The following is a 15,783-nucleotide window of genomic DNA, read 5'->3' as shown; positions in this document are numbered from 1 at the left end:
TCTCTACTTGGTTCTATTAAGGGGTTCAACCAACTTAAGCTTTTCATGGAGGACTTGAAGAATTTTGAAGGTTAAATCATTTTAGGTGCTTGGAGGAGGATAGAAGCTCAATAAACCACTTAGAACTTCAATTTTGGTAACCCTTTTATTTTTTTCTTAATTTTTCTCCATTAATAGACTTGTAAGACCATAATATTGGATTGCTATGTATTAGCTTTACAACCATAATTCTAGTTGATATTATTGTAGGAGATTGATTTGATTATTGTTAAATTTCATTTGGTATGTTGAGTTATATATTTTAGCCACTCTTAAATGTGTCATAATTTTGAATGTTCTTGAGTGTTTTAATTTAGCTTATGCTTTATCACAATCTTAAGAAGTGTTGGACTTGCTTGTGATCTACCATAATTTTAGGGGTCATTTGGGTGTAAGAGGCTGAACATACTTGCTAGAATTTGCCATTGATTATCTAACTTGGGGCTAAGACTAAATTAAGAAGTTGAATTGGGCTCTAGAATTCTAGGCTTAATTAGGGTCCCTAATGAAGTTAAGTTGCTAGAAAGAATTATCCTAGTAGCTTCATAATTTGGTTAGGAAAAGAAGAATTAAGGGTGGCTAATTTATATTTCATAAGTGGTTAGAATTTGAGCATTAATCTAACTCTAGGTACCCTATTCTATCCTATTTTCACAAACTCATTAGCTTAGGTTTTTAGGTTTTAATTAGGTTAATTAATATTTAGTTTAAATTAATTAAAATCAATCAACTCTTTGGGCTTTTATTTTAATTTGATTTCATTAAGAAGCTCTAGATTTAATCTTTAATATCTCTTTAGGAGATGACCTAAGTTGGTACTATATTATATAGTTAGCTAATCTAGTCTAGATTGTTAAGTGTGATTGCTTAGTTTAATTTTATTATGGAATAAATATTTTGTTTTGTTTATTTTGGTTTTTAAAAAATTCTGTTTTATTTTGTTTAAAGTTGTTAATGACTAAGTTGATTGAATTTGAACCTTGATTCTTGAATTGTGATTGCCATAGAGTTTGAATAAGTGAGAAGTGAGCATTCTTTTATCTTGAGTTAATGAATTAGAGTGACATTATACCCTTATTGGAAGAAGCCAAACACTCTTGTATGATTGTTCTCCTTATTTACCCTCTAAAACTTATTTCACTTCTTATTTGAAATTACATTTCATGTACTTAATTGAAGGAAAATGATAGATGACATTCATTTCATAAAGCTAGAGCCAAATAGCCAACCCTTAATTGTTATATATTTTGTTAGCCACTTTTTTCCTCTTGAAAAATTTCTTTTAAAAATATTCATCCCATATTTTCCCATGGAATGCATGTACATTCATTTATCCTCTTAAGATGTTTTGCATATCTTTATTCAAATGGTAATTATCTTTTATGTTCCATCCATCTATTCGTTCACCCTACATCCACTTATGCATATTTGGCCTTCATTCCATCTTTAACGCAAGATCCAATTCACTAGAGTTAGACCAACTCAAAAGAAAAGATATAGAAAAAGAAAAAAAAGAAAGATACTGTTGGGGAAAAAAACCAAAGAGTTGAAAAGAAAGAGAAAAGGAAAAAGAAATATAAGGAATAAAGATTGCTAGCTCAAAATAATTCCCTTACTCATTTCCATCTTCATTCATTATTGCACTCTTAAAGATTGTCACCTATTGAACTTTGTTACGCATTGCATATTAAGTTGCATTGATTCGGCCAAGGCAAGTTTTTAGGCCAAACACTAGTTCTCACATGCATTCTAAAGTCATCCTTTCATACACCACATTATATCCTAATAAGACCTTTTGATTCTTGATTTTGAGTAATATTTAATGGTGGAGATGTAGAGATGTTACAAGCCTATGGTAGGGTAATGACTAAGAGAACTTGAGTGAAATTGTATAACCTAAATACTTTTGGGTGAAGAGTGTAAACACTTTATCTTATGAGGCTTACGCTATGTAATTGACTCTCAGTTAAAGTTTGTTTATGATGTTCATAATTCTTTCTTTGTTGCAATCACATGATTGATGATAGGGACTAATTTAGTCACTCATAATTTGACATCTTTGAGCATCTCTTTTCTTTTTGTTTGCTTGCTTTGTTTTCATTTCCTAGGGTTGATAGTTCATTTTTTTTGTGTTGACTTTTCCCAGAGTGTAAAGGATAAGTGTGGCAAAATCGATAAGACTCATATTTTACACACTTTATCTATTCATTTAGGACCTATTTTACAAGTTTTATTCCTCATTTTGGTGCATTCATTGTGTCAAAAACAAGAAAATTGCCTAAGGGGCAAAATTGTGCACTAGAGTTATTTTGGTCTAAAATTACACTTTTTATGAAAAATTGGGTTAACATTGTGTTCCATGTATTTATGTCCAGAAGAATGAATATGAAATTATTTTTCAAAATTTAATTTGGTTTGGTAGTTATAAAATAAAAATCACTTTGAATTGTCATCTTGTGTTTTATTACAAATTGTAAAGTGTCATTTCACACGTAATTCAAAAGGTATCTACACGTGATATGTCAAGTCTATTGAACATATTTTGTCAAATTGTGTCTTAAGCCATTTTAAATCTAGGTCAATATTGTACTCTTGCATGATCTGTCATCTTTGTTTTAAATCTTTTTAATCATACATTCCTTGTTTGGGTATATAATGGTCCCACATGTGATATGACTTACAGAATGGTTTAAGTTTTGTAACTTGCCATTTCATGTGTAAGTATTATAGTGTTTCACATGTGATCTATCTTCTCAAATGGTTTGAGTTTTGAAAATAGCCATTCCATGCATGAAACAAAGTTAGTTCAATACATGATTTGTCTTACAGAATTGAGTTTGGCATTCGGCCAACTAATTCATGCATGAGAACCTAAGTTCACATACAAGTTTTGTCACACGAAATAGGTTTTATATTCTTACCCTTTAAAACACGAGGGAGACACCTTGAGATCCATGCTTGAATTGTCACATATACATGTCTGAAACTTAGATAAGGTTGTATACAATAAATGTTACTAAAGGCTAGAAACACTGTTCCAGTAGTCTATCAACTATCAAAAATATATATGTGATACAATTCAAATCTAAAACAAGAATTCTGATCTTTAAGCAAACTATTCATCTTTTGAGTATTCTAAAAAGCTTTCAATTGTGCATTAAAATATGGCATTCATTTATCACTCTTGATAAAGTTTGTGAAAAGCTCTCACAAGTTTCTAAACTTACATTTGTAATCTATCAACTCTTCAAGAGAGTTTTTTGTGAAAGTTTTATTCTTCAATTAAAATTTTGAAAAAAATATTTTTCAAGTGATTGTAACAACTTGGTGGATTGTAGTAAAGTTTGTCATTATATCAAAACAAGTTAAGTCTTAGGAGTTATATTATGGTAGCAAGAACCCATTGAAACTTGTGGTTTTTAGTTAAAAATCTCAAGTTTGATCTTGCAAACTAAAAGTAGCTAAGTTTTAGGCTAAACCAGTATAAATCTTGTGTGTATTATCTCTTTCCTCCTTGCTCAAGTCTTTCCCACTCTTTAACCTTTTAAGAAATTTTTAGTGTCATCTAATTCACCCATTTTTAGGTACCAGCCTATCCAATAGAAATTTTGTCTCAATGAGACATCATATGTTAACACACCCTCATCCTATAATAATTTTAATTCATCTATCAATAGCAATAAATACACATCTGTTTTTCCTTTAGAATTATTAGGACTGGGGACTATCAATGTCAAGAAAATATATTCTTGTGTCATGCATACCTCTAGTGATAAATTATATGGAGCAAGAATCATAGACCAATAAGAATATGTCTTTTAGATTGCCCAAATGGCGTAAATCTATTATCACATAAGCCAAGGTTCATATTTCGTGGATCGCAGGAAAAGTTAAGGTATGTATTATCAAAAACTTTCCATGCTTCACGATCAAAAGGGTGAGAAAGGACATTAGAACCTTGATGAGACAATGATTCTCATAGTGCCACCTCATGAGCTTTGCAGTTTTTTAATTTATTTTTGCAATCTTAAAATTAGAGGTAAAAACTAGAATTGTTTCCTTGCAACTTTCTTTTTGTCTTCCATGACACTTTTTTGAGGAATATCTTTCCTCACAACAAAACTTAGATTAGGCTACACTCTTATCAATTTTATAGTATAACGTACACCCATTCACACAACAATCTATCTTCTTATAATCAAGACCTAGCTTTGACACCAACTTGTTTGTTTTGTACAAGTTTGTAGGCATGCATGTGTCTTTAGGTTGTGTCCTCCTTATGAATTGAGAAACTAAATTATAGCCTTGTTTTGACATCTTCATTGTTACCTTAATACTTAATAACTGCAAAGCTATTGAAAGTTCATATTCCTCTTTGCAACATTCCCATAAAGCACTACCAAAAAGCATCGAATAAGCAATAGAATTTAGCAACGAAACATTCCGTCGCTAAAATTCTGTCATTATTTTGTTACTAATCTATTAGAAATACTTTACTGACATAATTTAGTGTTGAAAAATTTCATTGCTAATTTTTAGAATATCTTATTCCAATTGAGTGACAAAAATTTGCAATGGAAAATTCCATCATAAAGCTTTGTGTCATAATTTTGTTGCTAATTCCATAACAAATTATTTTTAATTTAATTTATTATTTATAATATATATTTATATATAATTTATTTAATAATTTATTATTATGCTATAAATAAATAATCTATAATTTATAATAATTTATTATTTTAAATTATTTGTATATTATTAATAATAATTTAAATTGTATACTTAATTTTTCTTGTTTAAAAATAAAATTAAATAAAATAATAAATAAAATTTAAAAATTTAAAATATTATATATTATATAGATACAAATTATAATATAATATATAATGATGATAAAATATTTTTCAATTTAATGTTAAATTTATTATCAAAATAATTTTTTAAAAATATAATATAGTAGAAATAATTATTATATATAAATTAATTTTGATGTATGAATAAATAAATATAATTTAAAAAAGTAAATTTAAATATTTATTTAATAATAATTTAAATTTAAATAATATATTTATTAATATATGTGCATGTGATTATGTATTATATATTTAATTTAACAATTAAGAATGAAGATTCCTTTCAGCTCAACTGGTAATAAGGTGGACGCAAAAGCACTGGGAAGTGTGAGGTTGTGAGTTTGAGCTTGGTCAAGGCACAATTGAAGATAATAATATTTGACACGGTAGTGAAAAATGATATAGTGATAAGGTGGTGGTGATGTGGTATTGAGGTAGCATTGGTCCACTAAGTGACGAGGCTATGTTGAGGTGGCATTGGTCCATCAGATAACGTGGCAATGAAGTTTTAGTTCACCTAAAAATTAAATACGGAATAAGTTTGTTGAAAAATTTGTGACGGATTAGCGATAGAATGTATTCTTTCGCAAAATCAGAATAACTTATTCTTATTTAGTGACAAAAATTTTCTATCACTATTCCATCGTTAATTAGCGATGGAATGCAATTCTATATCTAAAAAATTAGTGACAATGTTTTTACTGATGGAAATATTTCATCGCTAATTCCGTCACTAAATCATTTAGTAATGGAGTTTTCCATGATTAGCAATGAAAAATTTTGTCATGAAGGTTGTTGTGCAGCACATAACATGTCATAGAATGCTATTGCATTAGGATTTGACATCTCTTCAACACTTTCATTATAGTTATCCCTAGAATTTGGCCTAGCTACATCTATCTCACCATGGTGCCATATTGCATATGTTGATTACCTAGTGGCCTATGTGAGGAATATAGGGCACTTGGTATTGGAAACATGGGTGAATGATATTCAATTTCTTTTTCTTCATGATTTCTCCATATATAGTAGTCTGGCATGAATCCATAACTATAAATATGTGTCTTTACCTTATCAAAAGTTAGATATAGCCTAGACTTATATTGGGCACATGGACACCTAATCTTTATTGATTTTTAAGAATAAGGTAATTGGTATGCATATGCAAGAAATGTCCCTATATGTTGCTCGAAATCTGTTGTAAACCACTTAGTGCTTAGATATAATCTACTGTACATCCATCTTCAATTTTCTGGAACCTCTATTTTCTAATTAATGAAATATGATAATATTAATTTATATAGTTCAATAAATTGAAAGTAAAACAATATAAGATAGTATGAAATATATCACATCACTATCATAATATAAAAATATCAGTAGCTAGGCACTTGCATCTTTAGATTCTTATATGAATAAGAATGTTATAAAAGTAACGCAAGTACATGGTTGGCCAAAGTTTCTTTTACCAACATATTTGCTAAGGCTAAGAAAAAAATATAAATTTATTCAGTTGACTGATGAATTTTAACTCCAGCCAAGTACGTTAGTCACTTTGATCATGATTCACGTGCTCTTCTCGATGAGTTTTTGGAGCTTTGCTTATCTGGAGTGTCTATATAAAATTATAAATGTTATGTTTTACAAAATGGAAGTTTTAAATGTAGAAAATGATAGTTACGTACCAACATATATATAGAAATTTGTGTGTAAAGCAACCGAATAGGACTTTGAATGGAGAGAGAGTTGTGATTTAATTAAGATTTGTGTGTGCGTATGTGTGCACATATATGCACACATAATATATGCTAGTATGGGAGACACGTGAATGTTGGTGGCCAAGCTGACCTGTGTGTTAATTTGGTCACTCTAAGTCTTAGCCTTTTAATAATAATTAATTAATGAACTTAGCCTCCCATGGCCCCTACGTATACCTATATATCTTCCCTTTACATCACATATTACTATATATATATATATATGATACACCGGTGGTATTTTTAAAATATATATCCTCTCAAAGCAGACATAATTTGAAAGGAAAAAAAAATGAACCTCATATGTAATTTCTATATCCCTAAAACTTTGTGTCCTAATTTTTATATAGTAAGCACTTTTAGGAGAACAATTTCTTCGTTTAACTTCAAATAAATCTGTTTAAGTTTTTTTATTTCTTTAGGAAGTTGTAGTGATAAAACAAGAAAAAGAAAGAAAATTAGTGGCATTCCAAAGCAGCAAGAAGCAAGTATGAAAGCTAGCTTACAACATTGTCATACAGTTCAAGAGAATAGAAAATGAAATATATGCACAATCACCAAGATATAAGAGATAAAATCAAATTTTACCTGCACAATTGACAGAGTTCTTTGTGAGGTATGTTTTCAAATCCAAAAAGCTAGCTTACCTACAAAATCATATTCTTGAGGTAATATTTATTTAATTCAACTAAGCACGGAAAGAAATGGGATTAGGAGATCCATGACCAAGCAGGGAATGGATTCTGTCAATGCCAATAAAAGACTTGTTAGACCTTGACAACTGTTTTTACTAGAAAAAAAAAGAGTTGATTATTCAGAACATTTCAGAGGCAAAAGAAATGTTTCATTATATTGGAAACACTACATTCTAACAAGTACCATCAACAATAACATTAATTCTATAATAAATGATACTTTTTGGCTTTTTGATGAGCTTAGCTAATCCATTTTTCCCCCCTTTTGTCTTATCTTTCTCTGGGCAGAATTACTTTCTGATGTTTCACGGAGTAGAATAATAAAGAATAAAAGAGAGAGTACATGTATTTATAACAAACTGAAGGCTAAGCTAGATATACAACCAATTTATGGTTCTATCTAAATAAAGTCTAAAAGACAAAGTACTATTATCACATCATATAAACCAAATGCACCAAGCTTGTTATTAATGTAGGTGACTCATCCCTCGAGACTAATTAAAGTAGTAATAAGATGATTAACAAATAATAATATCTAACAATGCATGCCACAACATTCGGATTTATGGGTCTTGGGCTCATGGGCAAACCGTCAACTTAGTAATAATAGATTGATGGTGAGTCATGATTCAACTATGGGGGAGCGTGCAAGAAATTTAAAAATGGGATGAGAATGCATTTGAGTTCTTATTGATTAATTTTATATTGCTCTTGCACAGACTTCAAATAGTTATTAGAAGAATAGCTTTAAGATTAAAATGGAATTAAAAAAGGGAAGACAGAAACACTTTCGGTGGAGAAACTCAAATTGGCAGCAACAAGCAGAATAAAATGCTTGAGCATATGCATGACTCGGATATAGGGGAATCGACATGATTCTGATGCTTGCACCGAATCTTTCCCTTTAATTTCGTCTCTTACCCAATTAATGCTCTTTTTTTCTTCCATTTTTGTATACAAACTGGAGTAACTAAACCGTGAAGATTATAAATTAGATGCCGTAATATAAATAAGAAGAGGCACAGTTGAAATATTACACATTTTAGAGTATACAGCAAGAGAAATGGAAAACAAACAATCCGCTATATCTTGTAATAGTTCTTGGTGCTTTCCATGAAAGTCAGAAAAGGTAAGGAAAAAGAAAAGCACACTCACACTTAATTTTTTCGAAATCAACTTCTTCTTCGTCCTCTGCTTCTCGTATCTGCCCCTTCCAGCATATATGTCCCTTCCAGCATCTTTGACCCAAAATCAGTTCTTTTAATCGGAAAAGACAAGTGGGTGGTGGTGGATTTAGATGTTTGCATAGCAGTGGGGACTATCGGAAGAGACAAAGTAAGTACAAAAAAGATACTAAGGTATGAGAATGAGATGCTAAGACTATCAGATAGGGAGAGGGTGAACAAAGGCTTAATTGGGGGGGAAGGAAATGAAAATTTGGGGGGAGGGAAATCAGATAGAGCTTTTAATTTGGGCAAATTAATTATTTAATAAAATAGCTTCCTCTGCTAACAATTAGAATCCCATAGCTTGATGGCTTGAAGTGGTTGTTTATAAGGTAGAGGTCTTGTGTTCTATACTTAAGAACAAGTTCTTTTTATAAATCTTTCTTTGCTTTTTGAAAATTTTATATTATAATTACAAATAATTTCTTTAAAAAAATCTACAATTTAAATTCAACAATTAAAAATTTTGACACACCCCTTATTGGGAAAATATATATGGAAAATTAAGTATATATTATATAATAAGGTTAATATACAATTTGAACGATGAGCTATCGATCTAGGGACGATTTGAATCTTAAACTTTTAAAAGGTACATTCTAAACCTAAAACAGTTAAAATTGAAGCAATTTTGCCTCTAACTTTGAATTTGAACAAACATGGGTTAGTTTTTTAAAACTAGGCCCTAATGTGTGATTTTCTCCAAATTTCACTCTCCCACTCTTTCATACCTTCATTTGAGGAAAATCACACATTAGGCCCCAAATTCTAAAAAACAAATGGACATTTGTTTAAATTTAATGGTGGGGGTGAAATTGTCCTAACTTTTATTATTTAGGGTTCCGAATATATCTTTTAAAAGTTTAGGGTTCAAATCACGCTTGGACCCATAGTTTAAGATTCAAATTGCATATCAACCTTACATATAACATATATAAAATTATATATTTTTTTATTGGGTTGAAGGGCAAATTTTTCTTGAAACTTTTTCTCTAGGGGCACTAGGTACCCTAAACTTTTGTTTGGAGCACTCTTGCCTTGGTACTTTAAAAAAAGGGCTTTTTTACCCTACCATTAAATTCAAAGTTAGTTGACCATTAAAAATTTTCTTTGACCAACAACTGTATACATGGCACTAATAAGGTGGATAGTTGATTAACAAAAAAAAAAGTAAAAAAATTATGCATCCTCATCCAGTCATCCTGCCTAGAATCTAGAACCCAATCTTAACCACAACGTCCTCTCCATCTTCATTTTCATAAAAATGCAAAATCCATAAAGCTTCCAACAAGCCATTGAAGTTTGCTTCCAACAATCCATACTCCACAATCAGATGAACAATTTTATTAGTAACTAAATGGAGCACAAAATGCCCAATCAGACGAACAAAAATTAAAAAAAAAACTAAAGCTGATTCAAAGAATGGGAGTGACTCTGCCATTATTAACTTGATCTGTGCTCTAAACTGTGAGTTGAATGGCCTGAATTTGACAAAGAGATCTATAGGTAGGAGAACGGCAATGTTTAGACAAGTACTATTAGGGTTTGAAGTTTCTTGGATGATTTATGAGCGTGTGGTAGAAGAATCAATGGTCATAATGAAGATAGTGACATCAAAGCCATAATCATTTGCCCTCAAAATGATTTTCATTGAGATTGAGGCTTTCCAAAGGCAAATGACACAAGGCATCTGAAATCATCCCTGTCAAGTGGTTCATTGGCATGTCGAGCAGCCTCAATGCTATTAAACACATGATTGACTCATACAAATTATTGAACATCAAACCTAAATCCTTTAGCTTCTTTACTTCCTGAGCGAGTCAACAACATTGTTCAATCAACATCACTGGCAACACCAAGCAAGCTATGAGGGAGGTTCATTGCAAGTGGAGATGGGTGGTGATGGGAACTAGTATCACATTGAGACTTGTAGGGGAGTGTAACATCTTGAATTTCTTAATCCTGTAATTAGCTATTGATTGACGATAAAGTGGTAATTAGTGTGGGATTAGAGATTTAGATGATTGGACTCATTGGGATGTTAAATGAATAGGTACGGGTGGAAGGATTGCATTATGGGTTAAAGCAAGTGTGTGTTGAGAATTATTGTCACTGTGCCACGCACCATGACTTATGCTGCATGCGTTACGATGCATGGACCATAAAATGACCCCTTAAATCGTGAAATCTAAGTGAATTTCAGAGAGGCAAATTTGAAAACACATAAAAGGAGAAGAGAAGAAGGGAAGGTCAGCTAGGGCAAGCTATTTCAATTCATTAGAAGGTGCTTCTAATTGGTAACTTAGCGCGTAAGCAACGTATAACCCTTACTTTCCATTCTACCTAAATTTATCTGAATATGAGTTGTAGAGAAATTGAATTAATAAAATTTTAGGGGTTTGATTCTTGTCTAATAGAAATAAAAAGGTTCTCGAGAGTTAAAATAGAGCTTTGTGACTGGTTTAAAGCTAAAAGGTAAAGCTTTGAACCCATGGGCTTAATTTGGCCCTAAATCAAGAGGTTTTTAAGGTGAGAATTTTGTTTGAGTGAAATGAGATTGAGTAAGGTGATGTAAAATAGAAATTGAGTAGTAATGGATTTAGAATAACTAAATCAAAAAGAATATACAGCTAAATAGTCATAAGGAGTAAATATGTACTTTTGGTCAAATTGGACTAAATGATTAAATTGTGCCAAATGTGTTCAGATTAGCATTTCTAGCGTATGAGTAGAGAAAGGAGGCTTGTGATAAGCTATAGTGGTAGTTGAAATTTATGGGTAACCTTTCTAGTGACAGAAGGGTTGAAATAATCGAATAACTTTCTTTATTTGATTATTTGTTGTGATTGTAAGTATGCTATGTATTACATGAAATGATTTTCAACCAAGCATGATTTATGGCATCTTGTGAATGTTGTATGAAATAGCTTTTGATCGAATAAACATATTAAAACGTGTGATTTCATATGGTATGAAAATACACACACACACACACATGCTATGTATAAGAAAACATGTAAAGTGGTGATTAGGGACCTTTGTGGTTCAGAAAGCATGATCATCGGGGTGAGAGTTCACCTGAGTGGAGAAGTAGTGATAAGACTATATGGCATATTCTCCTTAATGCCTGAAAAGGTGCAATGTTGGATAATTATACCTCCTTAGTGCCTTTCGAGGTGCGGTGTTGGAAAAGATCTCCTCAATACCTATTAAGGTGTGGTGTTAGAGATTTGGGACCCTTTAGTGTTTGTGTGATACAGTGTTAGAGTCAACGACACCCTATTATGTGTATTAGGGGAAACCATAGTCCAAAAGTGAGATAGAACATCTTTGGCCTGGTGATTCTACTACTAAAGCTTAGGATCAATGAGAGTATAGATTGGTTTAAGGCGAGCCTGTTATTTCATGTTAGGGTGATTTGGAGGTTCAATTGATAGTAATCATGCTATATGTTACTATATGTTTTATATGTGAAAAAATGTAAAAAAGTGATGAAATAAGTGTGAAAGTAATAAGGTGATTGATATGAGTGATATTTGAAATGAAATATGTGATATGTTATATAAAATGGTATATTATGCTTTACTTCCATATAATTGCATTTAATAGTTAATAGGAGTGATTTATTTTGTTATTGAGATTTTTATCTCACATTTATGGTTACATTTTTACATGACAGAGCAGTGATTAGGGTAAAGGAAAAGAGTTTGGACCGGTTTAGAGTTGCTAAAGCCATGTGGAATCTTTGAGTTTGTGTAATGAATCAAAAACTTGTGTATATGTGTAAATAAGTTGCCATAGGGTTGCATGTATGTTTTAAGTAGTGATTTTGTAAAATTTTAGCCCAATTGTGTGTTTACGTGGTGAAATGAATCAGGGGCTAGGATTTAAGTGTGTTAGTGTTAGAAATGTTGTGAGTTTGGTGAATCTTAGCCCATATGTGGAAATTATGATGAAATGAATAATTTAAGGTTAAGATTGTATTGTGAATATGTTATAGATATGGTTATATATGAATGTGTTGAGAAAAGGGGCCAAGTGGGTCAAAATGTGTTGATTTCTGTATATGTGATATATTGTAGTTAATCAGGTGTATTAGGTCCTTTTGAACTTGATTCAATGCCTTATGTGGTCTAATGAGAGAAAAAGATCGATTTGAGCGATTGGGTGCATAAAATTTTCAAACAAAATAACTTTTTACACCTGAGTGTCTAAATTTTAATTGGATCATTAGATCGTGTCTAAACTTATCTCATTATCTAGCTTATGAGATAAGCTTTATGTAGGCACTTGAATCACTCAGATCAGATGTCATATGTAAAAATGGTGCATGCTGAAAGTTTGTCATTTTGCTGTCAAAATGACAACAGAAATTTTGGACTAGCACACCACGGCGTATGGCATAGAAAGTTGGGTGTGTGACTCTGTGCCACATATTATGGCACATGTGCTGTACTCCACAATGTATGGCCTATTTTCCAACTTGATTTCCTAGTTTTTAAGGCATGCAATGAGTGTTGTGAATGCGTATGATTTTCTTCCACTATGTGTTACTCAAGTGCATTATAATTTTGATGATTTTGCAAAATAAACCTTAGGCTAAAGCTTTTCAAATGAATTCTTTAATTGCTGATTGGTGTGTTTGGTGTGGTGATTTTGTTAATTTTCTCTTATATCTGGAGGATATAGGAGGAGGTTACAGGGAGAGAGAGGGAGGAGAAGACAGAGCAAAGGGTGGAGGAGAAAAGAGAAGGGGAGGAGACAGAGCTTTAAGGAGAAGAGAAGGGGAGGAGAGAATGAGCAGAGGCAAAGGTTGTGCAGTGGGTCTATAGAGATAACTAAAACCTATAGAGAGAAGGAGGAAGAAGAGACATGTAGAGAAGGAAGGGAGGTAGAAAAGCTAGGTTTGCAGAGAGAAGGAAGAAGAAGAAACAAATGGATTTAGTCAACATCCAGTTAGTGCCACATAAACATTTTATTGGTCAAACTTAAGTTCCAACAATCAACTAACTTTAAATTTAATAGTATGGTAAAAAAGTCCCCTTTTTTAAAGTTATAGGGTAAAAATGTCCCAAACAAAAGTTGATGATACTTAGTGTTCCTGGAGAAAAAGTTTCGGGAAAATTTTTCTCTTTAAGTATTTTTTATTTCATATATATGTATATATAAAAGAGGGTCATATGATTGATTAAAGTTAATAAAAGTTACAATTCATAAGTTGGCAAAGGTAAAGAAAATAAAAAAAAAAAGAGAACAAAGGATTACAATGTTGACTAAATGTTATTTGCAGACACTAGGCAAAAGAAGAGAACATATGTTCAATGTCTTGTAAAATAACACTTCCTGTATATATATAATGTATATAATATTATATATATAAATTATTTAATACAATATATATATATATATATATGTATGTATAAAAGAGGGTCAAACAATAAAGTAAAGTTAATAAAAGTTACAATTCATAAGTAAGCAAAGGTAAAGAAAAGAAGGAAGAGAGAATAAAAAAGTACAATGTTTCACTAATTTGTGATCTACAGACACTAAGCAAAAGAAGAGAGCATATGTTGAATGTCTTGCAAAATAACACTTCCTTCCTAACAAGAATGTGCAAACAAGAAGTTTCCATGATGCATGATAATCTTCAAACTACCTATAACATATTGATTGTTAGTTCCTATCACACATTGCAAGATGGTGCAAAGACAAAATAAAAGATTTTGTAATATGAAATCACTGTAGATCTTCTCCTCCAAAATAGAGCATTGCTACACAGGAAATAAGGTTCTTTTTTTATTTTTGAAATTTTGATACTCGCTATATTTGTAATTTCATTAATTTAAACTTATAATATATATTTATATATATAATCATATGAAAAATTAACATAAGTTAATTTACATTAAAAAAATTAATCATAATGAATTAAAAAAACATCATTAATTTTATTATAAAATAAAATTATATATGAAATATATCACTAAGACAACTAATATCATCATGCTAGCTAATTGGCTACAAGCAAAGCAAGTACTTTGTGAATGTCATAGGTTTAACTTTCATATTAGAAAAATATTAAAATAGAAGAAAGGAAAATTAAAACCATCAAGTGAGGATTCCTATTTTCTCTATTGCCACTAAAATCAATTTGATATATGTGGAATCTCTTATGATTGAGATATAGTTGAAACAAATGGCAAACTTGAAATATCCATTATATGCCAAGAAGATTTATGCACTTAATTAAGAAAATAATATAGAATTGACAACATTATCTTTAGGCTAAATTAATTTATAGGGATTGTGATATGATAAATTTTAAAGTGTATATAATGTATATCTTCAAAAAATTAGAATTTTATGAAAAGAGTGAAAAATACAAGTAGAGACATGCTAGATTACAATTAAATATTTTACCAATTTATTAAAATTGTAAAATTATAGAGATATTATAATTTCTAAAATAATATACTAGCAACAAAATTTGCAATAGATTACCCACAGAAGTCAATTAGCAATGGAATTATTTTCTATTGTTAATCCACTATTTTTTTTTGTAGTCATTCATTCTTTTCACTTTTTTTAAAAAAATTAACTTGGCTAACCCATCTAACCTAGCTGACTATACTCGGGTTTGATTGGGTTAGTATAGCACCCTAAATTTTAAATCCTTAAGCGTAGTTAACAAGGGTAAACTAATAATATTATGCATAAAATTAGTTTGAAGATGGTTAAAGATTGTTTATGGGCCTATTAGATGTGTTAGTGGCCTTTTGATTGGCCTTAAAGGTGTATTGGGATGCATAGGCCTAATTAAATGAGCTAGATTTTGAACTTCCATTTTGTACCATCTACTGTGGTGGATAGCTCGAATAAAAAATTAAAATGGGCATGTACACAATAGAAAGAAAAGAAGGAGAATAGAAGGAACGAAAGGAGAAATATGTGGCTCTTCTAAGGCATCCATTTAGTAACATTCAAAGGAGATTTCATTCCTAATCTTTCAAGGTAATCATCTTCTCTCCTCTTCCTATCCCTCTATGTAACATCCTGAATTTCTTAATTCTGAGTTTAGTGGTTAATCGAGGGAGAATGTTAATTAGTATGAGATTAGAGATTTGGAAAATTACTTGATGATTTGACTTGTTGGTGTGTTGTATGAGTAGATATGGGTGATAGGAATACAATTCGGGTCAAAACAAGTGTG

The 15,783-nt window shown here is 30.9% G+C and overlaps 1 protein-coding gene across 2 annotated transcripts in view; it reads right to left on the bottom strand.

Annotated features, from left to right (window-relative positions):
- Nucleotides 1-8,417: 8,417 nt before the first annotated feature.
- Nucleotides 8,418-15,783, bottom strand: part of LOC129320367 (uncharacterized) — a 34,601-nt gene continuing 27,235 nt past the window's right edge. The window contains exon 2 of one of the 2 annotated variants that reach the window (XM_054965788.1): nucleotides 8,418-8,604. In XM_054965788.1, coding sequence (XP_054821763.1) covers nucleotides 8,520-8,604 — 85 coding nt within the window. In that variant the 3' untranslated portion in view covers nucleotides 8,418-8,519. Of the gene's footprint in view, nucleotides 8,605-14,210; nucleotides 14,230-15,783 lie in introns of those variants that run through there. The other variant, XM_054965792.1, reaches the window with a different exon arrangement.

This window comes from Prosopis cineraria, unplaced genomic scaffold, assembly GCF_029017545.1.
Source record: "Prosopis cineraria cultivar Desert tree isolate PC_DT_omini unplaced genomic scaffold, ASM2901754v1 PC9, whole genome shotgun sequence".
In the NCBI taxonomy this organism is placed as follows: domain Eukaryota; kingdom Viridiplantae; phylum Streptophyta; class Magnoliopsida; order Fabales; family Fabaceae; genus Prosopis; species Prosopis cineraria.
Note: the sequence above shows the minus strand (reverse complement) of the source record. Positions and strands in the feature narration are given on the sequence as shown.